We start from the raw sequence: 19,393 nt of genomic DNA, 5'->3' as shown, positions 1-19,393 counted from the left end.
ATTTTCTGTTCAGCTCTTGAAGCTCCTCATTTCTTCCATTTGCTTTAGCATCTCTATGATGGAGAGGAAGTTTCAGTTTCTCTTCTGACATCCATTTTGACCTTTTCCTTCTTTCTTGTCTTCTCAATGACTTTTTGCTTTCTTCCTGTATGTTGTTCTTGATGTCATTCCAAAACTCTTCCGGTCTTCAGTCTTTAGTGTTTAATGTATCAAATCTGTTCTTCAGATGATCTCTAAATTCAGGTGAAATATATTCAAGGTCATATTTTGGCTCTCCTGTACTTGTTTTCATTTTCTTCAGCTTAAGTTTGAATTTACCTATGAGTAATTGATGGTCTCTTCCACAATCTTCCCCTGGCCTAGTTTCACTGATGATATGGAGCTTTTCCATCATCCCTTCCACAGATGTAGTCAGTCAGTTTGATTTCTATGTATTTTATCTGGTGAGGTCCCTGTGTATAGTCATCTTTTATGTTGTCTAAAGGAGATATTTGAAATAAACAAATCATTGGTTTTGCAGAATTATATCATGCATTCTCCAGCATCATTTCTATCACCTAGGCCATGTTTTCCAATTACTGATTCTTCCTCTTTGCTCCCAACCTTTGTATTCCAGTCACCAGTAATGATCAATACATCTTGATTGAATATTTGATCAATTTCAGATTGAAGCAGTTCGTAGAATTCTTCTATTTCATCCTCACTGGCTTTAGTGGTTGGTGAGTAAATTTGAATAATAGTGATATTAACTGGGCTTCCCTGTAGGTGCATGCATATTATCCTATCACAGACAGTGTTGTACCTCATGACTGATTTGGATATGTTCTTTTTGATGATGAATGCAACACCATTCCTCTTCAATTTGTCATTTCCTGGCATAGTAATCCATGTGGTTATCAGATTCAAAACGGCTAATACCAGTCCATTTCAACTCACTAATGCCTAAGATATTGATGTTTATGCATTCCATTTCATTTTTGACCATTTCCAATTTTCCTAGATTCATATTTCAGACATTCCATGTTCTGATTTTCAGTGGATGTTTACAGCTGTTTCTCTTCATTTTGAGTTGTGCCCTATCAGCAAATGAAGGTCTGCGGGCTTTTCTCCCACAAACTTTACTCCATTCGTGTTTGCACGGTCAACTCTACTTTGAGGAGGAAGCTCTTCCCCTTTCACATTTTGAGTGCCTTCCAACCTGAGGGGCTCCTTTTCCAGCACTATATCTGATGGTATTTCTCTGCTATTCATAAGGTTTTCAGTGACTAAGGATTTGGAAGTAGTTTGTGACTCTTTCTTCCTAGTCTGTCTTTGTCTGGAAGCTCATCTGAAACCTGTCCAACATGGGTGACCCTGCTGGTATTTAAAATACCTGTGGCATAGCTTTCAGAATCACAGCAACTCATAAGCCACCACAGAGTCGTGGCCCTTTTGTTTTAAGTGGAAACTGTCAACTTCTCAGTAATGGTCTCTTATTTTCCAGAAAAGCTCATTTTATTTTAAAGACTTAGAGACACTAGGCCAACCCTTCCAGTACATTGGATAGCCCATCTGCCCTTTTTGTCTTGCAATGAAATATATCACCAAGGACTACAATTCACAGCCAGAATAAGAGAGATGATGAGATCACTAGATCCTCAAGAAAGAATCAGCCTTCATGATGACCTGGTGGTGGCTAAGGGGTAAGCTCCTTGCCTCCCATGCAGCAGACCCAGGTTTGATTCCTCATCTGCCATTAAAGGCTTGGGTGCTATTGTGATGCTAAACTGGTTCACTAGAGCTTACTGACTAATACAGACTAGAAGAAAGGTCTGGAGATCTACTTCTAAAAAATAAGCCTTTGAAATCCTCATAGAGTTTCAGACAGGGATCATAGCTGTTTGATGTACAGAACCAGGCAGTGTTTCCTTCCATTGTGTAGCTAAGTTGACAGTAGCTCACAACAACATCATCTGTTGATGCATTTCCCCTCTTTGGAATAGCCTGAATTTTACTCAAAATGGGGCCCATTGGTGTGCTGATGGGCACAGGGTAAACCCAAATCTTTTCTAGCAAACTTTGTTACACCATTTTTACAAAGTCCACTTGCAAACCACTGCTCACCATGTTTGGTGCATCATTTTCCTTCAGTGGGAAGAGCAAAAAAATAAAATAAAGAAAAGTAAACTATGACTTTTTGCTCTGTAAATATTCTCGTCATAAATGAGTGGAATTATACATCTGTCTGAGTTATATAGTGCTGCTGCAACAAAAATACAACAAGTGAATGACTTTGAAGATCAGTAATTAATTTTCTCACTGTTCTCAAGGCTTGAAAGTCCAAATCAGGGTCTCCACCATTTCAATACCTTCCTCGTCGGGAGATCAGGCTTTCCTTATTCTTTGCCTTATAGACAGTCCTCTATTGTCCTCTGTGTGTGTGTTGTGTTCTGGTCTCTTTATAATTCAGAAGTGATTAGATATAGGCCCCAACCTACATTGGTAGTACTATACTAACCCTTTCATGGCCTGTGGGACAGATATAGTGCCCACCTGCATTTTCTGCATCTGTGGTTTAGTGGGAAAATGCTACCCATTTTTAGTGCATGTTGCTATCTGATGAGAGTTTGTGTTGTTGTTGTTAGGTGCTGTCAAGTCGGCACTAACTCATAAGGACCTATGCACAGCCCTACTTGGTCCTGTGCCAACCTCACAGTCATTACTATGCTTGAATCTATTGTTACTGCCACTGAGACCAGTTCCATCTCATTGGGGGTCTTCCTCTTTTTCGCTGACCTTCCATTTACCTAACATGTCCTTCTCCAGGGAATGGTTTCTCCTTATAATATGTCCATAGTATGAGAGACAAACTCTAGTTATCTGGTTTCTAAGGAGAATTCTGGTTGTACTTCTTCCACACAAATTTGTTTGTTCTCTGGCAATCCATAGTATCTTTACTATTCTCCTTGAACACCATAACTCAAATGCATCCATTCTTCTATGGTTTTCTTAATTCATTGTTCAATTTTCACACACATATGAGGTTATTGAAAATGTCATGACTTGGGTCAGGTGCACCTTAGTCATCAAACTGACAGCTTTGTGCTTGAACACTTTGAAGAGGTCTTGTGCAGCAGATTTGCCTAATGCAATACGTCATTTGATTTCTTGACTGCTGCTTCCAGGAGTGTTGATGGTTGATCTGAGCAAAATGAATAGTCTTTGACAGTTTCAATCTTTTTTTCCCCATTTATTTTGATGTTATTTATTGATGAGAGTTTATCTTGACTTTATTTATTGGTGGGAATTTATTATATAAATATGTAAATCTGAAGACACAGGTCTCATCACACTAACCCCAGCACCAGAGAATCTTAGGAATATATGTATTCTACTGATATTATCAAAATCCATATTTCCTCAAAAAAGGTGCCCCCCACCACAATTTCATTCAGAATGCCTTCCATTACTGAAAGCACATGGTTTTAACAACAAAATCAAAGCAGAAAATAATTCAACTTTGAAATGATTAATATGACCAAAGAAAACCCTGTTTCTGAATAGAATCATATCCACAGGTATCAAGAATTCAGCATAAATATTTTGGAGGGGACACAGTTCAATCCATGATGAGACCCCCCCAGTAACCAGTTTGTTTAACACATTACTATTTTTTTTTTTTTTTAAAAAAAGCCATATGTAACGAAAATTAGGTGGGTGGAAGATGCGAATTTAGATGGGCCGAAAATAGTTTTAGTTCACTAGGAGTTGATTGATCTTCTGTCTCTCATCACCTGTGGTTCTCGCACTTCAGAGTTTAAAGCATCACCTAGGAGAGTTTTGTAAAATATATCTAAATCAGGCTGTCGGTCACCAAACGAGGATGAGTCAAAAGAAAAAGGGAAGTGGTTTGCAAATGAGCATTCTCATGGATCAAATTGTGTCCCCCTCCAAAAAAAAAAAACATGTGTTGTAAAACCTAACATCTAAGCCTTTGGTAATAACCCCATTTGAGAATGGGTTGTCTTTGTAAGGTTAATGAGGCAGGATTGGTGTTGGGTATATGCTGAGTCAATCTCTTTTGAGAAATAAAAGAGATTAAAAAAGCAAGCAGAGGAGAGATGGGGGTATGATAGATGCCAAGACACATGGAGATCTCTGAGGAAGCAGGAATCAGAAACTGAAGAGACAAGGAGCTTCCTCCAGAGCCCACAGGGACAGAAAGCCTTCCCTAGAGCCGACTTCTAGCCTCCTAACTATGAGAGGATGCATGTCTTCTATATAGCCACCCCAGTTCAGGAGAACAAGTACTGTGGACCATCCTAAAAAATCCAGGGAGTACACAGTACAATGATAACCTAAATTATTAATAATTTGTTTTTCTTGCTCAGAACTGGATATTTAGAGGAAGAAGTGGTGGAGGCGGGAAACTAATGTTATTAGAAATGTCACTTCCTAGATCTTTCTGTTTAACCCACACTTTTTATTGTGGTCAGTGTGCAACCTAACGACTCTTTTTGTGTGTGACTTTAAAGCTCTTCATTTAGACCTTTTAAACAGAATAAAACCGTAGTCCTATAAACGTGATGATATTTCTAACAAATGATGTTGGATGTTCTAACAAATGATGTGATTCAGTGGCACAGGAACAGCTATAGGGTGAGTGGTCAGGATGCTCACTTGTCAGGATTTCCAAGAGCTTTAGTCTGGTGGTGGCTGGAGGATCCAGAAGAAAGCCAGGAGATGCTGCTGTGGATAAAACCAGAGAGAGAAAATCTGGGGCTAGCTTGTTTGAACTGGTCTAAGAGTCTGAGGGTGAATATGGAGACATGAGGAGTTATCGCAGCTGTTTTCTGCATGTTACCTTTTAAAAAACCCATACAGCGGCCTGAACTGTAGATGATTTACTAACAGTCTCATGGTGTAGAAATGTCAAGCGTTTTTGTTCGAGTCAGATCATCAAAGGCAGGAAATAGAATGAAAAATAAATTTTACTGAATTCATAGGTTTTACCAAGTATGATGCATTTTCCTACTGCCTTTGGAGGCTACCTATTACAAACAGCATCAAGTCCAAAAGTGATGTCCTCTCCCTGTGGACTGATTCTTGAAATTCCCTTCACAGGGAAAACCACCACGTTCTCCAGTGAGAGATAAGGTTCAAATGCTGAAATTGTGGAGCAGGGAAGGATTCTGATTGCTATGTCTCAGTCAGATATGTGAGGGAGTTCAGGAAGGGGCAGGTGTTGATCTGGAGAGTTTGAGACATGAAAAGGCAGGAACATGCCAAGGCAAGCTATGCCAGCCCAGGCACTGCCCTCTAGCCTTAGATTGTACCTTTCCTTTTTGTTCTTGCTGATCCTAAGACATATTCCTGTTTTATGTTGCTTTCCTCAACCCTGTTCCCTTTCTCACCCCGTATTAACTCAGACATTGGCTAATATTAGGAGTCACACTCTGACGTTCTCCATCTTCCTTTTATAGAGTTCTCTAAATTCTCTATTCTAGAAAAGGAAGGAAAATGAAGGAAAGAAAGTGGAGAGAAGGGCAGAGAAAGGAAATGGGGTTTGTATTTCTGGTTGTTACATGGGAGGTACAGATGTTTCCATGGGACTCTGAGAGCTGAAATGTACTCATGGGTCATCTAGTCAACCTTTCCTATGTATCAATCGGCAACCTGCAGATCAAGAAGGTTAGTGGTTCCTTCCAGCTAACAGTCACTAAGGGTGAAGTTGGAGGTGATATTCGACTTTGTGTATCTTATTTCTCCTCAAACTTTCATCTACTATTTTTAGCCTTGCTGGAAATAATGATTACTGTGGTGTTTTCCTACTGGGGGTTTTCTTTTTCTCTCATTCCTAATATATTTATTAACTGGAACCAAAAAAACTGTTCCTTCTCCCTATGTAGTTATTTTGCTAGTTATTTATTAAGATCAGCATGGATTGTTCTGATTTATAACAACCCTGTGTAGGGTTTCTGAGGAGTACCTGGTGGTTTTGAACTGCTGGTCAGAATGAATTTGAGGCACTTAACAACAACAAAATGTGTTTGCCTATTTGTTCATCTCTAGTCACACTGTGAGTCATAATTGACTTGATGGCAGTGGCTTCAGTTTGGGGGGTAACTGCATTTATCCATATGCCTACAAAGAAAACCAGTTAATACCTCTATTATTCAAATTTATGCACCATCCTATAAAGCCAGGGATGATGAAACTGAAGAATTCTATCAACTTCTTAAGTCTGAAATTGATCAAACATGTCATCAAGATGTATTGACAATTACTGGTGATTGGAATGCAAAGATTGGAAACGAACAGGAAGGATCAGTAGTTTGAAAATATGGCCTTGGTGATTGAAATGATGCTGGAGATTGTATGATAAAAATTGGCAAGACCATCATTACTAATACCTTTTCTAAAGAGCATAAAAGACGATTATACACATGGATCTCACCAAATGGAATACATAGAAATCAAATTGACTACATCTGTAGAAACAGATGGTGGAAAAGCTCCATATCATTAGCCAAGGCCAGGGGCAGACTGTGGAACAGACCATCAATTGCTCATATGCAAGTGCAGATTGAAGCTGAAGAAAATGAAAACAAGTCCAGGAGAGCCAAAATATGACCTTGAATATATCCTGCCTGAATTTCGAGATCAACTCAAGAATAGATTTGATGCATTAGGTAGTAATGAATGAAAACTAGAAGAGTTGTGGAATGACATCAAGAACATCATACAGGAAAAAAACAAAAGGTCATTAAGAAGACAAAGAATAAAGAAAAGACCAAAATGGATATCAGACAGACTCTGAAAATTGTTTCCCAGTGTAGAGATGCTAAAGCAAATGGAAGAAATGAGGAGGTAAAAGAGCTGAACAGAAAATTAAAAGGCCAGCTCAAGAAGATAAAGTCAAATATTACAATGAAATGTGCAAAGATCTAGAGTTAGACAAGCAAAAGGGAAGAACATGCTCAGCATTTCCAAAGCTGGAAGAACTGAGGTAAAAATACAAGTCTGGACTTGCAAAATTGAAGAATTCTATGGGCAAAATATTAAATGATGCTGAAAACATCAGAAGAAGATGGAAGGAATACACAGAATCACTGGACCAACAATAAAAGGGTCGATGTTTAACCTTTTCAAGAGATAGCAATATGATCAAAAGCCAAAGGCACTGAAAAAGAAGTCCAAGCTACACTGAAGGCACTAGGAAAGAACAAGGCTCCCAGGATTGATGGAACATAAATGGAACTCTTTTAACAAACTCATGCAGCACTGGAGACACTCACTCAACTATGCCAAGAAATTTGCAAGATAGCTACCTGGCCAACTGATTGGAAGAGATTCGTATATATGCCCATTCCAAAGAGAGATGACCTAATGGAATGTGGAAATCATCAGATAATATTGTTAATGTTGCATGCAAATAAAATTTTACTCAACATAATTGAAAAATGCCTGCAACCATATATTGACAGGAAACTGCCAGAGGTTTAATTATTCCTGATGTCAGATGTGTCTTGGCTGAAAGCAGAGAATACCAGAAAGATGTTAACCTGTGCCTTACTGACTATGCAAAGTCTTTCTACTGTGTGGATCATGACAAACTTTGGACAACATTGCAGAGAATGAGTATTCCAGAACACTTACTTGTGCTCATGATGGTGGTGGTTATATGCCATGGAGTTGGTTCTGACTCATAGCGACCCTGAACAGGGTTACCAAGGTTATAAATCTTTACAGGAGCAGAAAGCCTCATCTTTCTCCCATGGAACAGCTGGTAGTTTCGAACTGCTGACCTTGTGGTTCGCAGGCTGATTCATAACCATTACACTACCAGAGCGTGCTCATGAGGAACCTGTATATAGACCAAAAGGCAGTTATTTTTTTAAAAGAACAGGAGGAAACAATGTTTTAAAATCAGGAAAGGTGTGCACCAAGGTTGTATTCTTTCATCATACTTATTCAATCTGTATGCTGAGCAAATAATCCCAGAAGCTGGATTATATGAATAAGATAGACATAGAGTCGGGATTGTGATATGCAGATGATACAGCCCTGCTTGCCAAAAATGAAGAGGACTTAAAATATTTACTGATGAAAATCAAAGACCACAGCCTTTGGTATGGATTACACCTTAATGTAAAAAAACCAAAAATCCTCACCACTGGAGTAGTAAATAACGTCATGATAAACGGGGTAAAGAAGTTGTCAAAGCTTTCATTTTACTTTGTTCCACCACCAACACTCATGGAATCAGCATTTAAGAAATCAAATGATGTACTGCATTAGGCAAATCTGTTGCATAAGACTTATTTATAATGTTTAAGAGCAAAGTTGTCAGGTTCAGGACTAAAATGCACCTGGTACAAGCCTAAGTATTTTCAATAGCCTAATATGCATGTTAAAGTTGGACCATGAATATTGAAGACCGTAAAAGAATTGGGCCATTTGAGTTATGGTGTTGGAGAAGAATATTGAAGGTACCATGGACTGCCAAAGAACAAACAAATCTGTATTGGAGAAAGTACAACCAGAATGCTCCTTAGAAACCAAGATGGCCAGACTTCATTTCTCATACTTGGTACATATTATCAGGAGGTACCAGTCCTTGGCAAAGGACATCATGCTTGGTAGAGTGGAGGGTCAGCAAAAAAGAAGAGACCCCAATGTGATGCACAGTGGTAGCAGCAATGGCTCAAGCTTAGCAAAACAGGGCAGTGTTTCATTCTATTGTACATAGGGGCACTATGAGTTGGAACCACCTAGGTGGCACCTAACAACAACATATTTATTACCCATCTGGCTGTTTGTCATACCGTAGTGGCTTGAGTATTGCTGTGATGCTTGCTATGCTACCCATATTTCACATACCAGCAGAGTCACCCAGACTGAACACCTTTCAGCAGAACTTCCAGACTGAGAAAGACTAGGAAGAAAGGCCTGGCAATCTATTTCTGAAATCAAGTCAGTGAAAACCTTCTGGATGACAGCAGAATATTTTCTCATGGAGTGTTATAATCCTGAAGATGTCGCAGGTCTAGGCAATGTTTCATTCTGTTACACATTAAGCCGTCAGGAATTGGAGCTAACTTGAACTAACAACAGCATACTTGTAGCTTCAAAAGTATGTGAGTGACACAATTATTAATAAAAGTATTTTTCTTTGCAACTTTTGCTTTATTGTTATTGTTAAGTTCTGTAGAGTTGGTTCTGACTCATAGTGACCCTGTATAGGGTTTCCAAAGAGTTGCTGGTGGGTTTAAACTGTTAACTTTGTGATTATCAGTCCAGTGCTTATTCTACAGTGCCACACCAGGACCCCTTAGATTTACAGAATCCAGTCAATACGTTATTTACAAAGTTACTTTGATTCTTCTTTTTTTTTTTCTTCATACTCTTCAGTATGGTTAAGCTATTCATTTATAATGCAATTAGTTCATTTGCTACTACATACACTGCACTTTGAGTCCCCTCCTACATCCTGGTTTCATTTTAGCTATTCGTTTTTATGGCTATGTAAAACATTGCTAGGTTTCTAAGACTCAAAGCTATGCAAAGGTATACTTACAGAGCTTTTACTCCTTCTACTTCCCTACCATCGGATTCCTATTCCATCTTTATTTCCTGATCTACCTCTTATAAGTAACCATTCTATTTAGTTTTGTGCTTATCCTTCATGTATTTATTTATTTCCTACAGATTGGCTTGTTCTTTTGGAGATTCATGGTGTCTATAATAGCTATAAAATGCCATATGCAATGAATCAATTCTTCTGTGGTCTTCTTTATTCATGATCCAACTTTCACATGCAGATGAGGGTACCAAAGACACCATGACTTGGGTCAAGTGCATCTTAGTCCTCAAACTGACATCTTTGCTCTTGAACCGTTGAAAGATGTCTTGTGCAGCAGATTTGCCTAATGAAATGCATCATTTGCTATCTTGACTTTTGCTTCCATGACTGTTGATGGTGGATTCAAGTGAAATGAAGTCTTTGACAACTTCAATCTTTTCTCCGTTGCTCTTGATGTTATTTATTGGTCCAGTGGTGAGGATTTTGGTTTTCTTTATGTTGAGGTGCAACCCATACCAAAGGCTATGGTCTTTGATCTTCATCAGTAAGCATTTTAAGTCCTCTTCATTCTTAAGCAAGGCTGTATCATCTGCACAACACATTGTTGTTAATGAGTTTTCTTCCAATCCTGATACCACATTTTTCTTCATATAATCCAGCTTCTCAAATTATTTGCTCAGCATACAGAGTGAACAAGTATGGTGAAAGAATACAGCCCTGGAACATAGCTTTCCTAAACCATTCAGTGTTCCCTTGCTGTCTTTGAACAACTGCTTCTTGGTCTATGTACAGGTTTTTCATGAGCACATTTAAGTGTTCCAGAATACTCATTCTCTGCAGTGTTTGTCATGTGCCACACAATTGAAATCCTTTGCATAGTTAATAAGGACATCACACTTTAAACACTCTTGTGCACTCTGGGGGTTTTAACTCGTTATTTTTCTTACTTATGTACTGTGTCCTAGAAATCACTCTTTATCAGTGAATAGGGATCTACCTGACCAGTTTTTTTTTGTTGTTGTTGTTTTTACAGCTGCAAAAGAACTCACTGTATGGATGTGCCATAATTTACGTCATCTTTCCTTGTAATTTAATTTAATTCCCCCTCCTCATATTATGTAATTATAAATAATACTATAATTAATACCATTTTACATATGAATTTTAGTCTTGTTGGAGGTATATCTTCAGTGTAAGTTCATAGAACAGTAATTGTTAGGTCCAAAGTTAAGTGCATATATAGTTTTCTTAGATTTTGCCAAATCCCCCTCCAGAGTGTTAGGAATGATTTGCATTATCTGAAGCAATGTATATTTTCTCCACAGTCTTGTCAACAGAATGAGCTGGCATACTCTGACTTTTGCCAGTTTTATTAGAGAGAAATGATGTTGGTGAGCTGGTCTAAATTTCATTTTTCTCTTTAGGACTAAGTTTGAACAGCTTTTTATGTGTGTTAGGGCCATTCTCTTATCTTTTTCATTTATTGTTTATTCATGTCATTTTGAAATTTCTCCATAGAATTATTGGTGGCTTATGTATCAATGCTCAAGAATACTTTCCTTATTAATGAGCTTAGCTCTTCCTCACATTGTAAAGTTTCCTCTTAGTATTTTACTTTGTTTATGCTGTTTTTTGCCATGCTCCCCAAAATACTTTTAGCAATATTTTTATTGCTTCTGGTCTTTGAGTCTTAATTAGAAAGTTTTCCCCTCCAGTTAGGTTAAAGAAGAATTCACCCCCCGCTCCATGAAAACCTCTGTCTTAATAATGTTCAGAAGAGTCAGAATCAGTGAATTGAGTTTGGAACTTCCATAATGACTGAAAATTGAGTGGGAAATTCCTAAAAGGAGGAAGTCACAGAGAGAGGAACTTCAGCATAGGTGTATGAGTACCACTCAAATCCTTAACTGATACCTGAAATACAAAGGGGGCTTCAAAATTTCATGGAAAAATATGATTGAAAAATCGTGGAATTTTTCCACAATCTTATTGAAGCCCTCTTATATACATGAGTAGAAAGGATTCAAAGATCCCAAGACCTCTTTAATCTGGAAGATTTAAAATGCTGAAGAGAATTTAACCATTGCTGAGACATAAAGGACAGAATTTGTAGTTTGAATCTTTCCAACTTAGAGGGATATGGTAAATTCAATTGGCTTTTAAGATTCAGGAAGGACCATGCCTTAGTGGTAAAGGTAAGACCAAAATAGACTAAATGAAAACTAAGCTAGATCCTTCTTAACAAGCATGAAACCATGCCTCCATAAATTCAAGGTTGTTGTTGTCATTGTTAATGTAAGTGCCATTGGTTCCGACTCATACTGACCCTGTATAGGATTTCCAAGGAATAACTGGTGTGTTTAAACCACCAATCTTAGGTTAGCAGGCCAGTGCTTATCCTATAGGACCACACCAAGACTCCAATTCAAGGTTATATACCAACAACTTAGCTAATGACTCAATACTCTTCAGAGAAAGATAACAGTATTCAGAATTACTATAATTTACAGGATCGGCACTGGACTGTAAATCACAAGGCTGGCAGTTCAAACCCAGCAGCTGCTCCCTGGAAATCCAATACAGGGTTGCTGTGAGTCTAAGCTGACTCCATGGCACTTAGCAACCACAACAACAACAGTGTCTACTCTATCATAGGAGCCTTGGTGTGGCACCAAGATCATAAGGTCAGTTTAAACTGCAAGGTCGATGGCTCAAACTCACCAACTGCTATTTAGAAACTCTATACAGGGTTATTATGAGTCGGAAACAACTCAACGGCACTGAACAACAACAACAACAACAGCAACAACTATATAATAATGACTTGGAAGTGACTGGATGGCACTTAACAATAGCAATAACAACACCATATAATAAAAAATTAGACAGCCACAGCCGTGGGCTCGTATCGTCAGGAAGGGCCTAGGCCCGGGCCTGCTGTGTGGGCTCTTGCCGGTGCCTGGGCTCACCTCTTGACGTTCCCTCTGCCGCAGTGTCACCTGTTTCACATCCCACTTAGAGTAGGCACGGGGAAGATTTGCTGGAGTCATGGAGGACAAGGTAGTCCGCATTGCCAAGAAGATGGACAAGATGGTGCAGAAGAAGAACGCGGCTGGAGCATTGGATTTGCTGAAGGAACTTAAGAATATTCCCATGACCCTCGAGTTATTACAGTCCACAAGAATTGGAATGTCAGTTAATGCTATTCGCAAGCAGAGTACAGATGAGGAAGTTACATCTTTAGCAAAGTCTCTCATCAAATCCTGGAAAAAGTTATTAGATGGGCCATCAACTGATAAAGACTCTGAAGAGAAGGAAAAAGAACCTGCAATCACATCGCAGAACAGCCCTGAAGCAAGAGAAGAAAGTAGCTCCAGTGGCAATGTAAGCAGCAGAAAGGATGAGACAAATGTTCGAGACACTTATGTTTCATCTTTTCCTCGGGCTCCAAGCACTTCAGATTCTCTACGGCTAAAGTATAGGGAGATACTTGCTGCTGCTCTTCGAACAGGAGACGACTACGTTGCTATTGGAGCTGATGAGGAAGAGTTAGGATCTCAGATTAAGGAAGGTATATATCAAGAAATAAGGAATACAGACATGAAATACAAAAATAGAGTACGAAGTAGGATATCAAATCTTAAGGATGCAAAGAATCCAAATTTAAGAAAAAACGTACTGTGTGGGAACATTCCTCCTGACTTATTTGCTAGGATGACAGCTGAGGAAATGACTAGTGATGAGCTCAAAGAGATGCGGAAAAACCTGACCAAAGAAGCCATCAGAGAGCATCAAATGGCTAAGACAGGTGGAACCCAGACTGATTTATTCACATGTGGCAAATGCAAAAAGAAGAACTGTACTTACACACAGGTACAAACCTGTAGTGCTGATGAACCGATGACAACATTTGTTGTCTGTAATGAATGTGGAAATCGATGGAAGTTTTGCTGAGTTGGAAGAACTGGCAAGATGTTTGGACCATTAAGAAAATGGATTTTGTAATTAGCTTTAGAACTAGGCCAAGCAACTAGTTTTCCTGCATATCAGATTTTTAAAGCATACATACCTTGGGTTAGTCTTGGTTTTTGACATAACATCCCTTCCTTTAATGCCTTCCGTAGTTTCAGATCAATAAGGAAACCATGTAATAATTGTTCTCGTTCCAAAAACAAGTGGGATTTCCCCCCATTTACTTATAAGTAAATTGACATTAAACTTTTATCAACTAAAAAAAAAAAAAAATTACCAGGCATGTAAAGAAATGAGAAAATATGATCTATAATCAAAGGAAAATGTAGTCACTAGAAGGAGACCCAAAAATGATCCAGATGTTGAAATTAGCAGATAAGAACTCTAAAGTATACATATTGTTGTTGTTAAGTGCTGTCAAGTTGATTCTGACTTATAGTGACCCTGTATAGGGTCTCCAAGGAGCTGCTGGTGGAGTTGAACTGCCAACCTTGTAGTTCACAGTCCAGTGCTGATCCTATGTATGAAATAATCAGGAAGAAAATATGGATATAATGGATGAAGACATAGGGAATTTCAGATTTTTGGAAACTCTTAAAAAAAAAAAAAAGAACCAAAGTGAAGTCATAGGGGGAAGTACAAATTGGATGTAGGATTAACAACAACTTGAATACAAAGGAGGAAAAGGTGAGTGAATCTCAACACAGATCCATAAAAATATTCAAACGAAAGCATAGAGAGGGGAAAAATCAATAAAATGAACGGAGCTTCATGCCATATGTGGCAGTATTATGCACTCTAACATACCTGTAATTGAAGTCTCATGAGATGAAAGGAAGAATGGAACAGAAACTATTTGAAACAATACTAGCCACCTTTTTTTTTTTATGATCAAAAAATGGTAATATGCAAATCCATAAAACTCAGCATACTTCAACCAGGGGATGTTTAAAAACAAACAAACCAAAACCCAAAAGTATATTATAGTAACCTGCTGGAAATGAAAGATAAAGGATAAATTTAAAACTAGTCTGAGAAAGAAAAACATTAAATACAGGAAAACAAGGGTAAGAATGGTGACTGATTTCTCATCAGAAACCATAGAGACTGGAAGACATTGGAAAGACTTCTTTAAAGTGTTGCTAATAGGAATATAAAGCAATACAAAAATGCTGTCTATCTAGAGTTTGGTCTAGAGTACATTGACAGAGAATTTCCAAAGGTTCAGACTGGATTCAAACAACTAGGTGGATCAAAGGATATCATTGCTAATGCCAGAGGGATCTTAACTGAAAGCAGAGAATACCAGAAAGATGTTTACCTGTGCTTTACTGACTGCACAAAGACTTTTGACTTCATGGATCATGGAAAGCCATGAGACCATTAAGGCAAATGAGTATTCCAGAACACTTAAGTATGGTTGTGAGGAACCTGTACATGGACCAAGAGACAGTTATTTGAACAGAACAAAGGAATGCTGAATGGTTTAAATTCAGGAAAGGTGTACACCAGAATTATATTCTTTCACCGTACTTAATCTGTATGCTGAGCAAATAATTTGAGAAGTTGGACTATATGATGAAGAATGTGGCTTCAGAATTGGAGGGAGACTCATTAACAACCTGTAATATGTAGATGATACAACCTTGCTGAAAGTGAAGAGGACAAAATACTTACTGATGAAGATCAAAGACCATAGCCACTCCTTGGAAACCAATGTTAATAATTATATTAAATGAAAATGTACTAAAAAAATCTGAAAGGCAGACATTGTCATAAAGGATTAAACATAAGTAAGACCTATTTAAATGTTTTAAAGACAAAAAAAGGGAGAAATAATGGTATTACTAAGCATGGAATTTGTTAGCATGGGATTACTTAGCATAGAACTGCTAAGTGTAAGAAAACCTGTATTTCTATCAGGCAAACTGTAAGACCTTTCATGATGATTGATGTGTTACTTCATTCAAGAATACATAGTAATTCTAAATGAGTATGTACTATAATGCAGATTAAAAATTTATGATGCATATTTGACCTAAGTAAAGGGATAAATTGACAGTATGATAATTGATTAAACAAGTAGACAGATTGAATACAGAGGATGTGAACAACACTACAATCTAACTCAATTTACTTGACACATTCATACAAAAATATATCAAAATGTCTGGGTTGGTCATAATACAAGTCACAATAAATTTTAAGTGTTCAAATAATACAGAGTATAATCTTTTCCAACAATGGAATTAAATTAAAAATAGATAAAAAGGATACCTGGAAATTCTCCCAAATATTTGAATATTAGATAATGTTGCTGTTGTTAGGTATTGTCAAGTCGGTGCCATAATTCAAATGCATGCATTCTCTTCCGGTCTTCCTTATTTATTGCCCATGAATTCATTGTTTTATAAGCATGTTAGATGATTGAAAATTTCATGGCTTGGGTCAGGCATGCCTTAGTCCTCAAAGTGACATCTTTGCTCTTTAATATTTTAAAAGAGATCTTTGCATTGAGGTGCAATCCATATTGAAAGTTGTAGTTTGAAAAAATTTTTACCAGTAAATATTTTAAGTTCTCTTTGCTGCCAGCAAGCAAGGTTGTGACATCTGCAGGTTATTAGTGAATTTTCCTCCAATCCTGATGTAATGTTCGTCATATAATCCAGCTTCTTGGATTATTTGCTCAGCATACAGATTAAACTTCATCATTTCTTCTAGTAGTTTTAGCTTCTCTGTGTTCAAGAACAAGTTTCAGAGTCTTTTCTGACATTCATTTCATACTTTTTTTTTCTCTCCCATCTTGTTAATGACCTTTTGTTTTATTCATATAGGATATTCTTGATGTCATCATATTTAGGCAATGCATTTGTACATAATCTATGAATCCACAAAGTAATCACAAGGGGGATTATAAAGTATTCTAAACTAAATGATAATGATAAAAGAACATATCAAAATATATGAAGTGTGGCCTTAGAAGAAAATTTATAGCTTGAAATGCTTCTTTTAGAAAATAAAAAGATATTATATGAATGATGTAAGGTTCTACCTTAAAAAGCTAAAATATAAGCGCAAAATGAATAGAAGAAAGGCAACTGTAAAGATAAAACAAAATCAATGACAGAAAATAAATAACATAGAATATTAACAAATTCAAGGGTATCCTTTGAAATAATTATCTTCTAGGAAGAAGATAGAGAAAGTACAACTTACCAATATCAGGAATGAATGAAAGAACATCATAACATACTAATTGTATGGGCATTAAAAGTACAATAGGGAGTAGAGTGGAACTGTAGGATAAGTACTGGACTGCTAACCACAAGGTCAGCAGTTCAAACCCACCAGCTGCTCCTCAGAAACCCTATATGGGGTTGCTGTGAATTGGAACTGACTTGAGGGTACTTAACAACAACAAGGAACAACTTTATTCATTAAATTAAATAACTTAGAGAATTGTACACATTCATGAAAAAAATTGCAAAAAATTTGGAAGATATACTAACTTAATTGAATTTGCAATAGAAGAATTTCCAAGAATTCTCCAAGTGGATATGGTCATACTAGTGAATCCTATAAAAAGTACAAACTCTTTCAAAAGCCAGTATATGACTGATGCCAAAAAAATTTCTAAGTAAATAACCAAGAACAAAAATTAAGGACTAATATTTCTTACGGACACAAAACTACATTAAGAAAATATTAGTGATTTAATTCAGCATCACTTAAAAAGGGTAATACATCATAAGCATGGTTGGTCTAACGTTCAAATATCAGTCAATGAAATTCACAATATAAACAAAATTGTATGTTGTTGTTAAGTACCAAGGAGTTGGTTCCGACTCATTTTCATATACTATCAATAAGTAACTGGAAAATAAACGTTAAAATAAACTTCAATTTATATAATTTTAAAACACCAGGAATACTTAGAAATTAATTTAACCAAGATATTTGCAACATCTGTAGAGTGAAGATTACAATACATTGCATAGGGTACTTAGAGCAAACATCAATAAATCATATCATGCCTATGGATAGAAAAACCCAATATTTCTATGCTGTTCATGGTCCCAAACTGATTTATATGTTAAGCATCATCTCAATAAAATTACCATCAATAATTTTTATAGAAATTGAAAACCTAATTTGGCAATTCATATGGAAGAGCAAATGGCCTAAAATAGTCAAAGTAACTGTACTGGTGACTGGAACCGCTGACCTTTTAGTTCAAATCGACTTTGCAGTCCAGTGCATTAATCCACAGTGCCACACCAGGACTCTATGTAGGTGGTGGTGGTGGGTATGTGCTGTGGAGTCAGTTAACACTCATAGTGACCCTGTATAGGGTTTCCAAGGTTGTAAATCTTTATGGAAGCAGAAAGCCTCATCTTTCTCCCATGGAATCTTTGGTAGTCAAACTGCTAACCTTTGGATTAACAGCCCAACCATAACTACTACACAAAAAATATATAGAGAAGTTTATTATCAAGGAAGTGGCTTACAATTGCAGAGTCCTAGGTCCCCAACAGAAGAGAGAGGGACAGAGACTTTCCCGGCATGTCACTGTATTGGGAGCAGGCCACACCCCCAAGGCCACATCCCTTTAATTGATTGGCTGTTCATAGCCACTCATCAGAATTAACTATGCCTGTATTAGGTTCATCACCAAGGAAGTAAGCACATCTCAACTTCCAAACTTCTGGCAATCTTGATCTAGTCAAGTTGTCATAGAACCCTAACCATTGAAGTCCACCCTTGACATCTATAAATTATATGCATAATCTCTAAATAAAGAAAATCGTAAAGTCATACTTGTGTCTAACATGATATAACTAAAACACATACAACTCAAAATGCACTGGCCCCATTTACATCGTATATGTTAAAAATGAACAAAGTAAAAATACTTGATGCATGTATACAGAACAAAACAATAAATATTTATTCATTTAAATGTTCACGGGGCACATGCTGCAAGTCAGCCTCCTGCCTGTTGGCACACAGCCTTACTCAGTCCATGGGTCTAGAGTCCACAGCTGTTCTGTCTTCTCCATTCTACTGCCTCTTCCACCGCCTCTGCTGTTGCTGCTTCTCCAAGCATGGTCCCATGCTCCAGTCATGCTCTTCCTTAATGATGCTCCTGGGATTGTCTGTTCCTGAAATGAAAGATAACTATTAACCAGACCCATGTATAAAAGAGGGAAACTATTCAGTCAGAACTCTCCCTTGTCCCCTCATTCTAAAACTATAAGCACACCCATGAAAGCTTGGTGTGGTGCTGTGGGGTTAATGTGCTAGATTACAAAGTTGGTTTGAACTGCAAAGTCAGCCATTCAATCTTACCAGCTGCTCCTTGGAAACTGCATAGAGTTTCTGCTGTGGGTTAGAACAGACTTGATGGCACTTAACAACCACAACAATGTCTAAATTTCCTGTCCCTATCAACCCAGTACACTGAGGAGACAAGCATGTTCCTTGATATGAAGAATCATCCATTCTGATTGGAATTTTGAGCAACTGCATCCATAAACAAAAGTCCAGTCTATCAAACTGTGGTAACTGACACTAACAGTATCAAATATCTTTATCTTCATCTGGTTAGATTCTAGTCAGCTCAGCCATCCAAGCTAGGTCAAATGGGTCACACACACCTCCCTGCACTTCATACCAGCTGACCCCTTCACTCCTATCCCTAATCCCCATGGGCTAGGTCAGTGTCTATGGGCTCTGGAATTTACATAAGTCCCTAAACTTCCAACCAGCCTACTTTCCTCTTCTCAAGGTCAAGAGAACATGTCCAAACTCAGCCTATGTCGTCATTGCTACAATTTCCCCAATTCTGCTCACATG

General features: G+C 37.6%; 1 protein-coding gene across 2 annotated transcripts; it reads left to right on the top strand.

Moving 5' to 3' along the window:
• Positions 1–12,459: 12,459 nt before the first annotated feature.
• Positions 12,460–13,782, top strand: LOC102814728 (transcription elongation factor A protein 1-like). 2 transcript variants are annotated; one of them, XM_006868007.1, is made up of 2 exons: positions 12,614–12,676; positions 12,740–13,782. In XM_006868007.1, the coding sequence occupies exons 1-2, from the start codon at positions 12,614–12,616 to the stop codon at positions 13,517–13,519; spliced, it is 843 nt and encodes a 280-aa protein (XP_006868069.1). In that variant the 3' UTR covers positions 13,520–13,782. The 2 variants fall into 2 exon arrangements, with proteins under 2 accessions (XP_006868068.1, XP_006868069.1); XM_006868006.1 differs by having other exon boundaries at positions 12,460–13,782.
• Positions 13,783–19,393: the final 5,611 nt, after the last annotated feature.

Source organism: Chrysochloris asiatica, unplaced genomic scaffold, assembly GCF_000296735.1.
Source record: "Chrysochloris asiatica unplaced genomic scaffold, ChrAsi1.0 scaffold00114, whole genome shotgun sequence".
Classification (NCBI taxonomy): domain Eukaryota; kingdom Metazoa; phylum Chordata; class Mammalia; order Afrosoricida; family Chrysochloridae; genus Chrysochloris; species Chrysochloris asiatica.
This window is presented reverse-complemented; position numbering and strand designations above follow the sequence as displayed.